The sequence below is a fragment of the Aythya marila genome (genome assembly GCF_965140915.1).
Source record: "Aythya marila genome assembly, chromosome: 1".
Classification (NCBI taxonomy): Eukaryota; Metazoa; Chordata; class Aves; order Anseriformes; family Anatidae; genus Aythya; species Aythya marila.
Window position 1 is genome coordinate 203,371,721 of NC_139042.1, and position 15,303 is coordinate 203,387,023.

General features: G+C 41.8%; 1 protein-coding gene across 5 annotated transcripts in view; it reads left to right on the top strand.

Moving 5' to 3' along the window:
- Positions 1 to 15,303, top strand: part of SFMBT2 (Scm like with four mbt domains 2) — a 180,711-nt gene that overhangs the window by 81,198 nt on the left and 84,210 nt on the right. For all 5 annotated transcript variants that reach the window (XR_014319395.1, XR_014319396.1, XR_014319397.1 and 2 more), the window contains exons 12-16: positions 3,598 to 3,711; positions 5,029 to 5,071; positions 5,641 to 5,711; positions 6,874 to 7,013; positions 13,622 to 13,731. Coding sequence is in view for 2 of the 5 variants with exons in the window: in XM_082783944.1 (XP_082640070.1) it covers positions 3,598 to 3,711; positions 5,029 to 5,071; positions 5,641 to 5,711; positions 6,874 to 7,013; positions 13,622 to 13,731 (478 nt within the window). In the remaining 3 variants the exon portion in view is untranslated. The remainder of the gene's footprint in view (positions 1 to 3,597; positions 3,712 to 5,028; positions 5,072 to 5,640; positions 5,712 to 6,873; positions 7,014 to 13,621; positions 13,732 to 15,303) is intronic.

Sequence of the window (15,303 nt, forward strand, 5' to 3'; positions counted from 1 at the left end):
TATAGAGCAGGTACAACTGTGTACATCTGCTTTTGGTAGAGCATCATGCAATGGCAGGTTTTGTTTTTTTCATCTGTAAAAACCAATTGCCTTCAGACTCATGGTAGCTAAAGCCCATCTGCAGCCTGTTCTGGACACTTGTAGATATTTTTACGAAAGAACTGGAATTAGTGGTTGCTTGAAATTCACTTTTCACTAATACCATTGTTGAATTTACACCCATGTGGTCAAAGAATCTGGCCCATTTTCACAAATGCCCTTCTTATATTGGGAGGTGCCTTCACTCTTCTATATGGATTTGATGGGGTCTGGGAATCTTTCAGAATCTTTTTTTTTTCTTAATCTGTAATACTTTCAAAGGGACTATGTTCACTAAACTGCCCATTACAGTGAACAAGGAACGCTGTTTCTTGGGTCTTTAAATCAACCAGTCCTCCAAGGCCCTGAATAAAGGCAGAGAGAAAGCCACATGTATTGCTCCCTTCCCTTGTTACTTTCTCTCTGCCTTTTTACTCTTTTAATTTCTTAAAGGAAGTTTTTTTTACAACTTGTCATAAAAATCCTGTGTGTATCTCCTTGCCTTTTGAGTTCTTATATATAAATGCTTTACACTTGTTTTATATCTCAATACCAGGAATAGAATGATCTGTAGTAAAAGGAAAAGATGCAAAAGGCTGCAAAAATAAAAAGGCTTTGCTGCTGTTGAAATTCGTGACTGCAGTATGCATACTGTTAGGTTAAAACTAGGCATTAAAAAAAACAACACAATGCAGAACACTGCTTGCAGAGTTGTAAAATAAATGTGGCTTGGACTATGGCATGTTGGTTTTTTTTCAACTCCATTAATACACTATTGTTTCTAACTGATTATTTATATTCTGGTAGCAGCAAGACTCCCAACTGCCATGGGAGCCCATCGCTGAAGACCTCGGGTCCCACCATTTATCATGGGCGCGTCTGAAGCTTTCATTGTTGCCCTCCCAGTTTCGCTGTTTGACAGCCCAAACTGCAGCCATAAAACAGGACGCAGTAGTTAAGCAGCGTCGAGTTAGACATGAGGGAACGTTGCTTAATAAATCATGCTTTGTACAGTAGCAAAACTCTGTAAACTTCAGGGCAAGCATTTAATGAGCAGCAGTATAGTTCCCCTGTGGACGGAAAGAAGTACAGGGCTGATCCGAGGCTGTGCACATCCCATCACTTGCTGCTACTTTATTACTCATCATCTGCATTGTTAATTTTTACGGGTTCATTTTAGATTTTAAGGCTGAAACTTTCTGGTGTGAATTTATACAAGTAATAATGTACCCTCTCTGCACAGACTAGGAATTTAAGGAAAACTCTCCTGTTAATCACTTCTCCAGAGAGGTGTTCCATAATTTTCCCTCTGACAGTTTTCCAGAGTTGCTGCGCTATTCTGCCCATCCTATAAGATTTATAATGGGAGATGGAAATTTTCCTCACCCTATTTCCAGTCTCCCTGCTCTCTACTTTTCCATTTAATCTCTCAAGTCTCACGGACATTTCTTGGTCTAGCAAGATGGCAGCGTAAAATGCAGCAGATGAAACTAATGAGTTCCAAACAAGCTGGTTTCCATTTACACGAGTGAGTCCAAATGAAGCAGTGAGATGTCGGAAGTGGAAGGCAGGATTATTGATTGCCAAAGGGAAGAAGCAGTGCAAGCAAGGCCAGAATAGCTGTGATTATGTCTTACAAGAAGAATAGTGGTGTTGCAGCAGAACAGACGTTATGGTTCTTTCTTGCTCATCAGGGCAGCTGCAGCTGGTAAAAACAGTTTTCATGCCACGTTTATTGTTTGTGAGCAGGAAGGTACATATCATTTGTTTATTGAGTCAGAATAACACAATAGGACAGTTACAGTCATTAAAACAGTAGATTTTCCTAGATCTGTTGAAATTTCAGTGTGCTGATCTCTTGCTCTATTTATGGTTTGATCCATTGCTTGCTCACCTTGTGAATGTCTCACCTCTGACTTCAGCAGTTCTCACATCTGATCCTTGGCTGGGTTTGTGGCATTAGGTGAAAATGTTTTACATACTGGAAAGTGCATCTTCTGTCAGGTTCAAGCTGAGCTGTGACCATTTGGTATTTCCTTGTGGAGGTAAATGGTTGTCCAGGGAATGCCAGGCTGCATCCTGCATTGTATGGCTTGCTCTTTTCTTCTTCCCTTCCCTGTATGCTGGTGAAGGAGACCAGATCTTCAAGGTACGATGCATGAGCATGATGCAGGGCTCAGAAGAATACCACGAAGACATCAATGAATCTATGCAGACAACGTGACTGCTTTTTTTTTTTTTTTTAATTTTTATTTTTAATTTTTATTTTTAATGTTTCCTCCAGCATTCTAAACACTAGCACCAATTTCCTGCTTACTTTGGTTTTCAGTACAACCTCACACTCTCAAAAGCACAGCAAGTTTATTGCTAGAGACAAGACCAATCCAAGTGCTGCAGCTCAGTCTTGATGCCATTCCCATCACAAAGTTCAATTACTGTTTCAATTACACTGCAAGCTCTTGATGAACATTCATTAGTGGGAAGCTCCCCGTAGTCATCTAGCTGAGCACAGCCAAACACTGCTGCACTAAGCAGGAGGCAAAGATGCTGTAACAGATGCAGAAGTGAGGATGCTGCAGGGGAAGCTGCTAATCTTTTGGTCTCTTTTATTAGTAGATTGCCTCATGCTGGTGCTGGTCCTAGTGTGGAAATGGCAGAGGGGCAGGAACTTGCTGATGAGGCTGTACGAGCACAGATGGAGTTGAATTGGAGTTGTTAAATGGTGTCTTTACTCAGGGCCCGGAGTTGTTTCTGAAAGACCTCAAAGACAGTGGGCTTTGAGTGAGACCCAAATAAACCAAGACAGGCAAGTGTCTTCTGAAGGAGACGTAATAACCAAGCTGGAAGAGATTGGCTTTAGGTGGAAATTTCCCATGAGAATTTGGAGCCAGTGCTATGTCAGAGATCTTAGTGCATCTATCCCATGTAGGGCTTTTATGTTGCCTTGTTGGGTGATCAGCTCAAGTTTCATGTGCTGTAAGGAGCATTAGGAGAATTCCTAGTACCTCTAGGCAGATGAGTGGCCATCTCCCACCTTCAAAAACAGTGGCTCGAGGGCAGAACTACACAGAAAAGCTTCAGGGGAGCACTGAGGCATAAAGACCTATCATGTTTGCTGCCATTATGTTATATCCCATGGACATGCTCCTACCAGTAAGAGTAAGCACCCAACTGTCCTTCTTCTACTTTGCTCATGCAACTCTACGAGAGAGCCAATGGGTCAGTCACACTGTCTTGTTGGGGAAAGTCATACGTGTTCAACCTCAGCTTTTGGCTGCTTCACTACACACCCCTAGTGTGCTCTTAATGTGGGTTTTCTCCGGTATCACAATTCACTGTAAATGCAACAGCCTTATCATTGCTGTCTTTGCAAAATTGAAGATGAAATGATGCCTGATTTTGATGCAGGGAAGCAGATTTATTTTTACGTGTTCCATCATTTGCTTCCCTTGGTTTGTGATGAATGCTTGAGTGGCTCTGAGCTCATGTCCAAATTTCATTATAAATTTGTGTTTATAGGTTTACAGATGCCCTCTCCAGAGTATATAGTTGATGTAGAGTCTATGGACATTTTCCCAGTTGGCTGGTGTGAAGCGAATGCTTATAACCTAACTCCACCACACAAAGCTGTTTGTAAGTATATAGAAACCTCAAGCAGAACAGATACCGTATCAACAGTTTTATCAGGGAGTTTGGATTAAGCCCATAATCTAATTCTTGAAACTACCAACCTGACTAGTGGACTAGTAACCAGGCTGCAAGCATGCTGTAATAAGCAGTAATAAATCTAATTAGTGACCAGATGCTGCAGCACTGCTATTACATAATTTGTACTTGTCTGTGTGCTCAGTCTTTCTAAAAATGGGATGGTTAGCACTGGGAAAGGCCGTTATGTGGTTTGGGATTGCACAGTGTGGCTTGTGGGTTTGCAGTAGGGTCAGAACGAAACCAAGTTTTGCTGTGCTGAGCTGAGTTGAGTTAGGCAACTGAGTGAATTAGGGATACGGGACCTCAAATTACAAAAAAAAAAAAAAAAAAAAAAAGAAGAAAAAAACACACACACACAAAAGCATAAAATATAGGCCTGAAGGGACATAAAGAGGCCATTCTGGCACAACCTCTCCAAAACAGCTTTACCTAAATTGAGAAATGTGTACTGGCCTCTTATCATGGAGCTTCTGCACCTTCCCAGGGTATCTATCCCGCTATTTCACTGCCCTTATGAGTCCAGGGATTTTCCAAGTGTTTAACTTGGAAAAGTGTCTCTCTTGGCGCAATCAAGCCCACAGTGTTTTGTCTTACCTCCAGTGCATATTAAGACTGATTTCTTCCCTTGCCCTTCACATTTGCAGGCAGTTCATAAGTGCCTAGTGGCTTGGTGCTGTTCTCCCATTCCTTGCAGAAACTACTCAACCCTGATCTCAAGCCACCAGATGAAAAATTAGCCTTGCTGTTTACATTAATTAACATCTGAAAGGCAAATTTAAAAATGTGTCAGCCCTTTTGAAGAGTTAAATATGCTTAAGTTAAAAATCAGGCAGCCAGGGCCTAATTTGGGAGAATACTGCTATGGCAACATTATGCAGACTTATCGCAATTTATAGCTAGGGATAAATTATGCTGGAGGTAATCATGCTTGTAAAATGTAATCTTATCCATATGTGTTTCTGTATGGAAAAATATTTGTGTTTTTATTTAATTTTTTTTTATATTGATCCCATAAAACACAATATTAGCATTCCAGAGGAAGGATTAAATGTATTATTACATCTTTAAAGCAGATTTTAATGATGTAGTGACTTACTTAAAAATACCAGGAAAAGATGGCGATAGTAATTAAGTACCATTTCATTGTGTTATAGTCAGTGCATTTATATGGCTTTTTATGCATTATGGGTGTATTTTATAGGACAGAAGAGCACAAAACTAATTCTTGCTTCATTTTTGCAGTGCGAAGGAAGAGAAGAATTGCAGTTGTGCAACCAGAAAAGCAGTAAGTTTTTGTTTTTTAAGGTGATATTTTTATGGCAATTCATCAGGTCTTCCAGGGGAAATGATACACAGCACCTGAGCGAGTTTGCTCACTGCCACCCAGATACTACAGCATAGTTGCAATGGAATTCCTTTAAATCTAGAATATTTGTGAACATATTAGAAAGTCTATGTAAAAGAAAATTTTGCTAGCTGGGACTGTGCAGCCATACCCAGTGCCTGAAGGCCAGTAAGGGATACCTGGGAAGGACAGGTGTGCACCAGGAAAGCATTTCCCTGTCTAACCCTTCCAGTTTCCAGAAACTAGAATTTAAAGGACTTGAATGTGAATATTTGCAGTCCAAAGAGCTAAAGCGCATGGACTGGGGTGCATTTTTGGAGGAGGGGTCAGTCTGGCACCTTCTGCAATATGCAGGTTCTGGGCTATGATAAAATGAGTGGAAGCAGGGCTGTGTTTGTTGCATCTTCAGTCCTCACTCAAGGCAGATGGTGGTGTGTGTCACAGTCCAGCCTGAAGGCTGGTTCTGCCCCATTTAACCTTAGTAAATACTCCAAATTGCTCTTTAACAGGTTACCATCCACAGTGCCTGTTGAGAAAATACCTCATGACCTCTGCCCAGTTCCTCAGCCAGACACAACAGGTAAGGCTGCTTGACACCAGTGGGATATCAAGGGTCCGTTGCCTTTATGGAGGGGGAAAACCCCAAAAAAGAAGTGAATGTGTCATACGGGTGGGGAAATAGGGTCACATCCTCAGGGGGTGCAGACCTACAAAGCAGTGCAGGGTGTCTCAGATGTACTATATGTGAGGGTCCAGTCCTCTGTGTGGGAACACTGTGTCTTGCTGGGTTTATTGGGGTTCCCATACAACTTGCCCATTTCAGCTGCTGATGTTAGGGCCAGAAGCTCTGGTGGAGATGGATGTGGCTTTCTAATTGTCATCTATTAAATTGCTTACACCAGGACTTAATGTGTCCCAGTGTTAGCATCATGACTATGTGGTATGGCTGCTACTTCTGCTAAAGGTAAATTTTCCTCCAATTTAGTGATGGTGAGAGGCACCAAGAGTACAATATTCATCCAGATAATTGTGGAGACACTGCAGGAAAGGCAGGATTTAATTCACTTTATTTCATATATCTATAGGACACATATCAGTATCTGAGCCAACAGCCCAGTGCTCTTTCATAATCAAATGTAGTCAAATGGGCTCTTTTTGGGTATGATCATCTGAGCTATTGTGGACAGCCATTTGGATGGTGTCTTTAAGTATCTGCTTCTCTCCATGGGTTGTAAAGGAGCCCAGGATTATTAGCCCAGATACACAAAACTGCATGTTAGACCCATGTCATTTCAGGGGAATAGTATCCAAGTTCTTACTGGGTTGGAGGGCAGCTGAACAGGGATGGTGGAGCCTTTCACCTGAATTTTCTCCCTGAGCTGATTACATGCCTGGTCAGAAACAACTAACGTGTTCCCTCCATAGCATGTTGCAATTGAGTTGCTCGTGTTCATCTGCAATGTGAGTTATGATAGAGCCTCGGGTCCTGTTATGAACAAAATCCCTTCCTGATTCTCCATTCAGTAGGGTGTGCAGCCATATTAGTTACCATTAAAAGCAATTAATCTTCCTGTGTTGAGTGAATTCAAGTAGCAGAGGCTTCTCTACCTTCATTCTTAGGGAAAACTTTTTATGACCCCCATTTAATTTCTCCTCCTTCCCCCATCATGGAGGAAGAAGAAGGACCCTTGATTTATTGTCCCAAAGTGTAAATGCACATCAACGCCACTTTCTCCTTGCAGGCACCATCAATGGGAGATACTGCTGCCCTCAGCTCTACATCAACCACCGCTGCTTCTCAGGTCCTTATTTAAACAAAGGCAGAATAGCAGAGCTACCTCAGTCTGTCGGGCCTGGCAAGTGCGTGCTGGTCCTTAAAGAGGTATGGCTCAGCTATCTTTTGGGAGGACTTCAGGGGAAAACGTGGATTGTGGGTTGCTGGGCCCAGAGTTTAATAAGGAGGTACCTAAAATTGTGCTGGAATCCTGTGGCAGCTTCCACAGGTTGAAACTACAAGTTGGGAAGTTGGGGTATGTGTATGCATTGGGGGTTTTAACATGAGAGGAGACATTTCTGAAACATGGGGAGTTTTCTTGGTTGGGAACAAGTTTCATCTAACTTTTGCTGCTGTGCAGGAGAATTACTGTTCTGGCCAGAGCTGTCCGTGAAGAGGACCTCTGTGGTTTTAGCCATCAACCTGTTTCTCCTGGCACAAGCAGTGCAGCATCTGCACTACTGTTGAGCCAGCAGATTTGGCATGGGGGACACCTTTGTATGTGTGACCGTGGTCCTATGGGACTCAAATCATTGGGATTCAACGTGAAACAGGACAGAAAGCCAACGATGGGGGTGTGTGATGTGCTGAGTGGAAGCTGTGGTGTGCCCAGCTTCCACTGGTATACTGTGCATGTACAGATGAAAGGCAGGATGACTTCAAGTGGGAGAGGACAAGATGGTCCTGTTGGATAAGCAGGGTGCCATTGGTCCTGTGGGCACTATTTCAACTTGACTGGGGTCTTTTAGTAATCTAGGTCTTCCAGCTTTCTTATCTGTACCTATATGAACCCCACTTGACGTGGATCTGAGCTCCCTCTGCTTGCAGAGGAAAGGCAGGGGAACCTTTAGGTCTGATGTATTTGCCAGACTCTTGGTGCCCAGCTTGGTGAGGAGGTTTGAAGTTGTCTGAAGTGAGATGGATTTCATCCCTTGGCATAAACACCTGAAATGAGAGATCCCTCCCAAATCACCCACCAATTTCGAAAACATTCTTCTTCTGTACTGTAGAGTGACTCTCGTGTCCCCACTCCCTGATTGCATCTGTACACTGCTTTACACACAGCAGCACTGCCAATTGTCTCACATGGTTAAAAAAAGGCTATGAAGAGAGCCCAATAATCCAGCTGCTTATGCAGGTGGGACACTTGGATCTGCAAAAAATGCAAATCAAAAATAGCCCTCAGCAGAAAGCAGGATAAAGTGGTTGCAGAGCACAAGTTGACAGCTGCCAAATTTGAAAGCCAGTCTTTGGTGGCGTGCTGATGGGGAGTGTTAGCAATCTGCTGCTGCTTGAAAACCAGGCAATGAAAAAGCAACATGGGGGAAACATGAGGCATCCACAGCTAATGGGTATGCTAATGTTTCTTCCCCCTCTCCTCCTGGAATTTGGATTTTGGAAACACAAGTAGTGCAAAGCTGCTGACAGGTCCTCCCCTCATGTCTCATGGCTTTGTTGCATAGACTAATACCAGCTTCTCCAAATTCCTCAAGAAAGGGACTTATTATTGACTGTGGAAACCAAACTAATTTTCCTACAGAAATCCAGTTTCCCCCTGCTCTGACTCCTTGAAGAATTCCTTGTTGAAGGAGAAAATAGCAGTCTCAACAAGACATGAGTATCTTGCTTTTGGAGCCATAAATGATTCCTCAGGAGCAGGACCATGGCAATGTCCCAGTGTTTCTTAGTGGTATTTTGAAGATAAATCCAAGATCATTGAGTCTATGGGGACCAGGTCTGGGTTCTGGAATGGGTGAAGAGGAGGCATTCAGGGTGTTGCTATTGGGGAAATACACCTGGTTCCTATCAGCCAAGGCAAGAGAGGTGTCAGCAGCTCAGAGAACCATGGGTGTACCCAAGCAGCTGGAGGAGGCAAGAGGCAGCAAGGAAAATGTACCTACAACTTAAATATCTTAGCAGCTGCCAGAGCACCCAAAAGGATTGCAGAGCTGAGTGCTGACAGCAGTGTAAGAGACATCTCCCAAACCCACAGCCACAAGGCTTCGTGAGCTGCAGAGCCTGCGAAGGTCCTCATCCCTCCAAGCCCAGTCTCAATACAAAGCTTGATGGCTTTGTCTGGCTTTATACCCACTGATGACATGGCCCAGAGAATGCAAATGCATTATAATTATCTCTGTCTCACTATATAGGAGAATTACAGGCCATTGTAAATTATGCATCAGCATAACTTGTCTGGAATAGATAAATTATACATGTGCTTTACTCTGGCAACACACAGGGGAGTGTGGGAAAGACAACCCCAAACAACAGCTATGAAGGAAGAACAGATACATCAGCAGTCTGGTGGGAGCCTTTTAAATCACCCTGGTCTCCAGCCACAGCTCTCTGCCTTTAGAGATGTTCTAGTTAAAATTTGAACCTGTGCCAGACATGAGCTAGTTCACAGTGGGCAGCAGTCTCTGTGATAGAGATGCTGTTGTGTTTGACACTGATGAAAACCCCAGACTGAAAACAGCTGAATAACCATCTCCTGCCCCATTCCCTGGCCTGGATTACCTAAAACAAGAAGAGAGCAGATGTCCTCTCCCTGTTAGTACCAGGTGGTGGGAGACCTTGCTCCTGGCTGGGTGCTGAGCAAGTAGCTCACCATCCCCTGCCTTCCTCTGCACTCAACCATGAGGGATATATATATATATTAAAAAAAAATAAAAGAAAAGAATTACAAGTGTGGCTCATGCTCCTCAGACATTTTTTCCCCTGAATTCATGTCCCTTTTTTACATCTATCAGCGATGCAATGAAACATCATTCTGGATCCAGCTCCAAATAAATTGGTGCTACCAGGCTGTGCACCAACAGTGAGATAGCCGTGGGTTGCTTGGCTCTGGTCTAAATAAGGTTGGGATATACCCTTGTAATGTAGAGCAGGACCTCCTCCTTCTAGCTGAATAATCTGGGCCTTTCTCATGTGGGTCATTGGGACAGAAGCAGCATGGATAGGTTTGCTTTTGTGCAACACCTCTTCTCCAGCACATCAGGAATCCCCCTGATTTCTGCCCACTTGCTTTGCCCCAGAGTTGGATGCAAAGGTTGTGAGCTCTGCAATGAGGAAGCTGCTAAGGTACCTCCCAGAATGGCCCACCTTCAGCAAGATTTATCTAAAATTCTGGGAGCAATTACAACTTACTTGATAGTATGATCAAAAATACTGTCTTTAATTCTGTGTTTGTTAGTGCGTATGTATCCTTGCTTCCATGCAAAGCCTGGATGATGCCTCATCCTTCTTAAAACCTGGTGGTGCATTACTCCTGGTGCCAGCACAAGCCCTTGGTTTATTGTGGCTTCCTTCACCCCAAGAGACAAGTGAGGGTGTTAGTGCCTGTTGTTTAACATCAGCTTCAAAGTTTATCTCATTCCTGAGATTCTTGTTTGGAAAAAAAGTTGAGACTTGGAGCCAAGAGACAGTGGAGGCATCAACTGCTGCCATCCAACAGCTGCATCTGGGCTGAGAAGTAGTGGCTGTATAGTAGCTAAGATACGTAATAAATACAAACTTTAAGTTAAATTAAAATAAACACACTGTCAGCTACAGATACAGTTCTTGGGGCAGAATATCTAAAAATACCAAACTGTTCTTCTATCTGTGCCAGCAACTTACCACAGCAACATTGTAAAACATAATGAAATGTCTTTTTTAAGACTCTGGATGATCTATAACCCACCATATCTTAAGGAAATACGCTGTAAAGATTAATTAGCCTCATTGCTTACTGCTATTACTATTTTTAAGACACTTTACTCTTTTTCTATTTAGATGAAAATGGACTTAAAGGTAGCATGACTTAGTGTTTGCCACTGATGCAAACTGGAAAAATGAGCCAGCATTTGTGAAAGAATCCTATTACATTCTGCAATTTGATTTTTTTATTTATTTTTTTTCAGCACAGCATGAGTTCTTAGGAGAAACTTGCATAATTAAATCATGGTGCTCGGAAAATTACATAGCTTGTACTGAGCCTTAGGTGTATGATTGAGTCATGTTGATGGTGTTATCGTTAGTTATAAGACATTGTGTTGGGATAGCAAAAATCTTTTATAGTCTAGAAAGATACAAACTGCATTTATACAAGAGGGTTCACTTATGTTGCCCTCAAGACTGCTCCATGGATTTCAACCCATCTATAGCAGATTCTCCAACTTAGGATCTGGCCATCTGTATTTTTGAAATGACATAGTCTGTTGTAAGCATGTCACCACTTGAATGCTACCCCCTGGACTAGAGGAGGGAAGTTGAATTTCTTCTCAGAAGGATGCTGGTCGTAGGGCTCTTGAAGAGAAGGGGCATAGTGCTATTTTGTGATATAACCTCATTAAGTGATACTTCCTGAGAAAGCTTCATCCAGGATTGAGATCATCAATGAAGAGGGGTCGAGTGATGTGAAATTTGCAAATCCCACTGATCTCTGATGACGTGAGTGAAGGTACTTTCCATCTCCAGAGAAAGCTGGAAAATGGTATAGGTTTCTTCACCATTTTTCCTTTAATCCTAGTTAATTTTTGTGCAAGAAAAAAAGTAATATTTTTTTTCCTAGTGTTTAGCAGTGTGTAATATTAAGAGAGAGTGTTGTTAGAAGGTAACATATTTAACATGGTAATGGACTCCTGCTGCACTGTAAAATGCCAGACCCAGTGACTTAAATTTGAGATACAAGAAGAGTAACAGCTAATGCTTTTTAAAAAAAATAATAATAAAAAAATATTCTGTTAAAGGGAAATGACTCCTATTACAAAACACTCATTTAAAAACTGTGTTTAGAAGTTTAGCAAGAGTCCTGATGAATGACAAGTGACCTTTGAGAGAAGTACTGGCATTGTGGTTTCTTTGCAGGGCTGGAGTTGATTAGGTGTCCAGGGTGATGCTCAGGCAGTGCCAAACAGTTATTTGCAGGGGGGGGATTTTCTTTTCTTGCTCACTTCCTAACTGTTTTGACAACTCATACAAACACCACTGCACTGATAAAGGATCAAGGCAGCACTGTTTATGGAAATTGGTGTGGAAGAACCCCCTGCTTTCTGCTCCTGGCTCTTTCACCAGCAAACAGGGGAGTCAAAGCGTGCTGAAGGAGACCGTCCCCAGCAGACACCTGATGAGGTGGTAAATAACCCCCTGGATTTGCAGGAGGGGAACACATGAGTTGTGAATGAGCATGGGAGCCACCCATATACTTGGTGTTTATTTGAAAACCCAGTTTTGGCTTTCCTGCATTGGGTCTCCCTATCTGTTTCAGATACCAGTGCTGCATCTGTATGGTGAGTAGCAGATGAGAAAAGTTGTGAATGAGCAACTAGATGGAGTTGCTCAGAAGCTTTCTTTTGTTTTCTTGGGAATCAAAGCCTTGGGAATCTCAGGTTATGTGACAAGCTAGGAACCAGATGGAGAACTGTGGGTAAATCTGTATTTTAGTTTCCCCTTGTGTGAGATGAGTGTGCTCATAGCACTCTTTGAGATGTGCAGGTGATCAGAGCTGCATAAGGCATTGGGTCCTGTTAGTAGGCATTGCTTTAAGTGTCTCTAATTACATCTTTTTGAAGACTGGTTCCGGTTGTTTATCCAGGGGACCAACGATAAATTAAATTTTGCTTCTATTAAATAATCTAGACAGGCTACTCAAACCACTTCTGTTTTACACGGTACTATGCAACATGAATTAAAGCCCTTGCCTGAAAATTATCCACCCTTCAAGGTTTTCCAAATGCCAGAAAATCATTAGATTGCTGGCTTATTAAAGAAACGCATACAAAAGGAAAAGAAGAAAAAAATGTTAACATAAAGTCGTTGCTCTTTGCAATATGACCTGGTCAGTTTTTCATGAAAACCATATGATGCATGTTCATGGGTGCTAGGGAAACTTAATGCTTATCATACTGAAATCATTTAAGAGCCCTGAAGAATTAAGAGCAGGCATTAGGTAAAGAGCTAATTTATATCAAAACCAATCCAGATTCATTGTGGAGTCATTCATGGGCATACAATGCAGAGTGTTCAAACACATGATCTGGTGCTATTAAGAGATTTGTTTTTCTTGTATTTATCTCCTTAGGCCAAGTGTAGGCTATTAAGGCTTGGATCCTCTGAGTGAATAGTAGGAATTATTTTTATTCTCAAACACTGTGGATTAAATGGATTGGCACATGCGTTTTATTGTACAGAGTGGACACATACTGGGTTTCAGGCACTCCTCCTGCAAACTCTTTTTGTGTAGACTTCATTAATATTCCGTTAATACCGTCAAGGCGTGCAGCACTCAGATGCTTAAGTGTACTGCCAACCTTAAGTACGTGAGTTTCCCATCTAGTGTTCGGTGTGTAACCCCCACGTGACTTTGGCCCTGGCTGAGCCGTCAGAGATGTTTTCATTTTTTAATAAATTGAGCCACTGTGGATGCCGGAAATGGAACCTGCTTTGGGTGAGGGGGGCTGTCTCAAGGAATAACACTGGCGTTCATTTAATGGGAGATCTTTGGGGTTGGCCAGCAGCATTTAATGCAATCATGGTATCATACCGAAGTGTCATCCACAACGTGCTTGGCACATAGATTCAATCTGGGACATCTTCTCATTGCATCTAACACTTATCTTGTGCATCCTTGAACATAAATTGGCATCTGTAAGCTTCTCCTGCTTATATAGCACCAGGGAGCGTGGTCAAGGATTGCTTTTAAATCCATCAGTGTTGTTGGTTTTATGTCTCAATAGGTTCTGAGCATGGTGATCAATGCAGCTTACAAGCCAGGGAGTGTTTTACGAGAGCTGCAGCTAGTGGAAGACCCTCAGTGGAATTTCCAAGAGGAAACACTCAAAGCAAAGTAAGTCTTCAGTGTGTGCTCCTTTATATAGAAGGCTTCAGAAATTGTACTGGCTTGGGGAAAAGAAAAAAAAAAAAAAAGAGCAGGAGATTTTCTGTATTGTGAGAGTTTTGCTTTTTTAATTATCATTTTGCTTCACTGAGCTACCTGCCTAGTTCTGTAGCAACTTAAGAAGTGAAATGTTCACCTGAATGGTACATTTCTATTGTCTTTCTCCAAGCAGCTATCCAGATTTTGAAGAAATATGCCATCTTCATTCACTGAAGTCTTGAGTTTTATGATAAGGTGCTCCAATAAGCTTGGATATTATTGATTTCATTCAATTCCTGGCTTTCTAAATGTAGCAGTATTGCTGATTTTAATATAGAGCCTGTCACTCTAATACAGAAAAACCTGGCAAGAATCAATGGCACTAAAAAGTGTAAGCAATATAGCAGGGATATGTTTTTAAATAGGAGGGTGGTTAGGACAAAATACTAGCAGATGTGGGATTCAGATTATGTTTTAATGCCTTTCTAGAATCAATTCTATCTAAATCTAAACAATATTTAAGAAATCTTGGTATCTAAAAAATACTCTGTTTTTCCTTCCATCTTTAAAATGTACCATTTATATCTTTATATATGGGCCCTGTACTTACGACGTGTCTCAAGAACCATTATTCCTCTAAAAGAGGAGACAATCACCAATGCTCTCTCCAGATCCCTCCCAAAAAGCAATTCTTCCCATTTTAAGACAAAGGTCAACAAATAGTTCTTTGTAGATAGCTCTCTCTTTCTGACCAGCTTGATTGCTGTGACTTTTTGAGTACCGACATTAAATGCAGTGAATTTCACCCTTTATGCTGAACTCTGTTACTCCTTTTCAAATAAAAGCAGTTTTCTTTTGGTTATTTACAATGATTTGCTGTCAAATATGGAATTATTGATTGCTGTTGTATTTGATCTTTGGCCATGCCGATACTGCAGAAAGCTCTTGTGTGCTCTGATTGAGGGTGAGAATTGAGAACCTTTTATCCCGCACAATCTGAAACTGGAAAGGAGGATTGCAATTAGAATTGAGAAGCTACCAGAAAATCCTATTTTAATTTGCTTCTCTCAGCCATGTGGAAAGTCATGCTTTTGTGTTTATCAAATGAAATTTTGTGGATGGGAATCCAAAAGTCATCCTTGTGCATGCAGATTTTCATTAAAAATAAAACCAGGTCATGGGCGATGACTTCATTGATTCTGGGCTCCCACACCTTGTACTAGCAAACGACAGATAATGCACTCTAAAAGGTACTTAGCAGTGTGAAATCAAGTTGTAATGCTCCGTTTTTCTGTTCGATCCTGCAAAGACTCAAGCTTGTGGGCAGTTTTCCTATTAGCAGTGTTCAGAATAGAAGCTTGTTGGGAATTCTCATTTGAGTATGAATATCTGTCTGGTTCAACAGCAGTAGTATGTACTTCTTAAGGCTGCTGCAATCCTTATTGCACTTACCCTCCCTCACTGCTACCTGATGTACTAGGTGTATTGTAAGGACCACCTCCATCCCCTGTACTTTCTTCTGTGGCACTTCCACCCATTTGT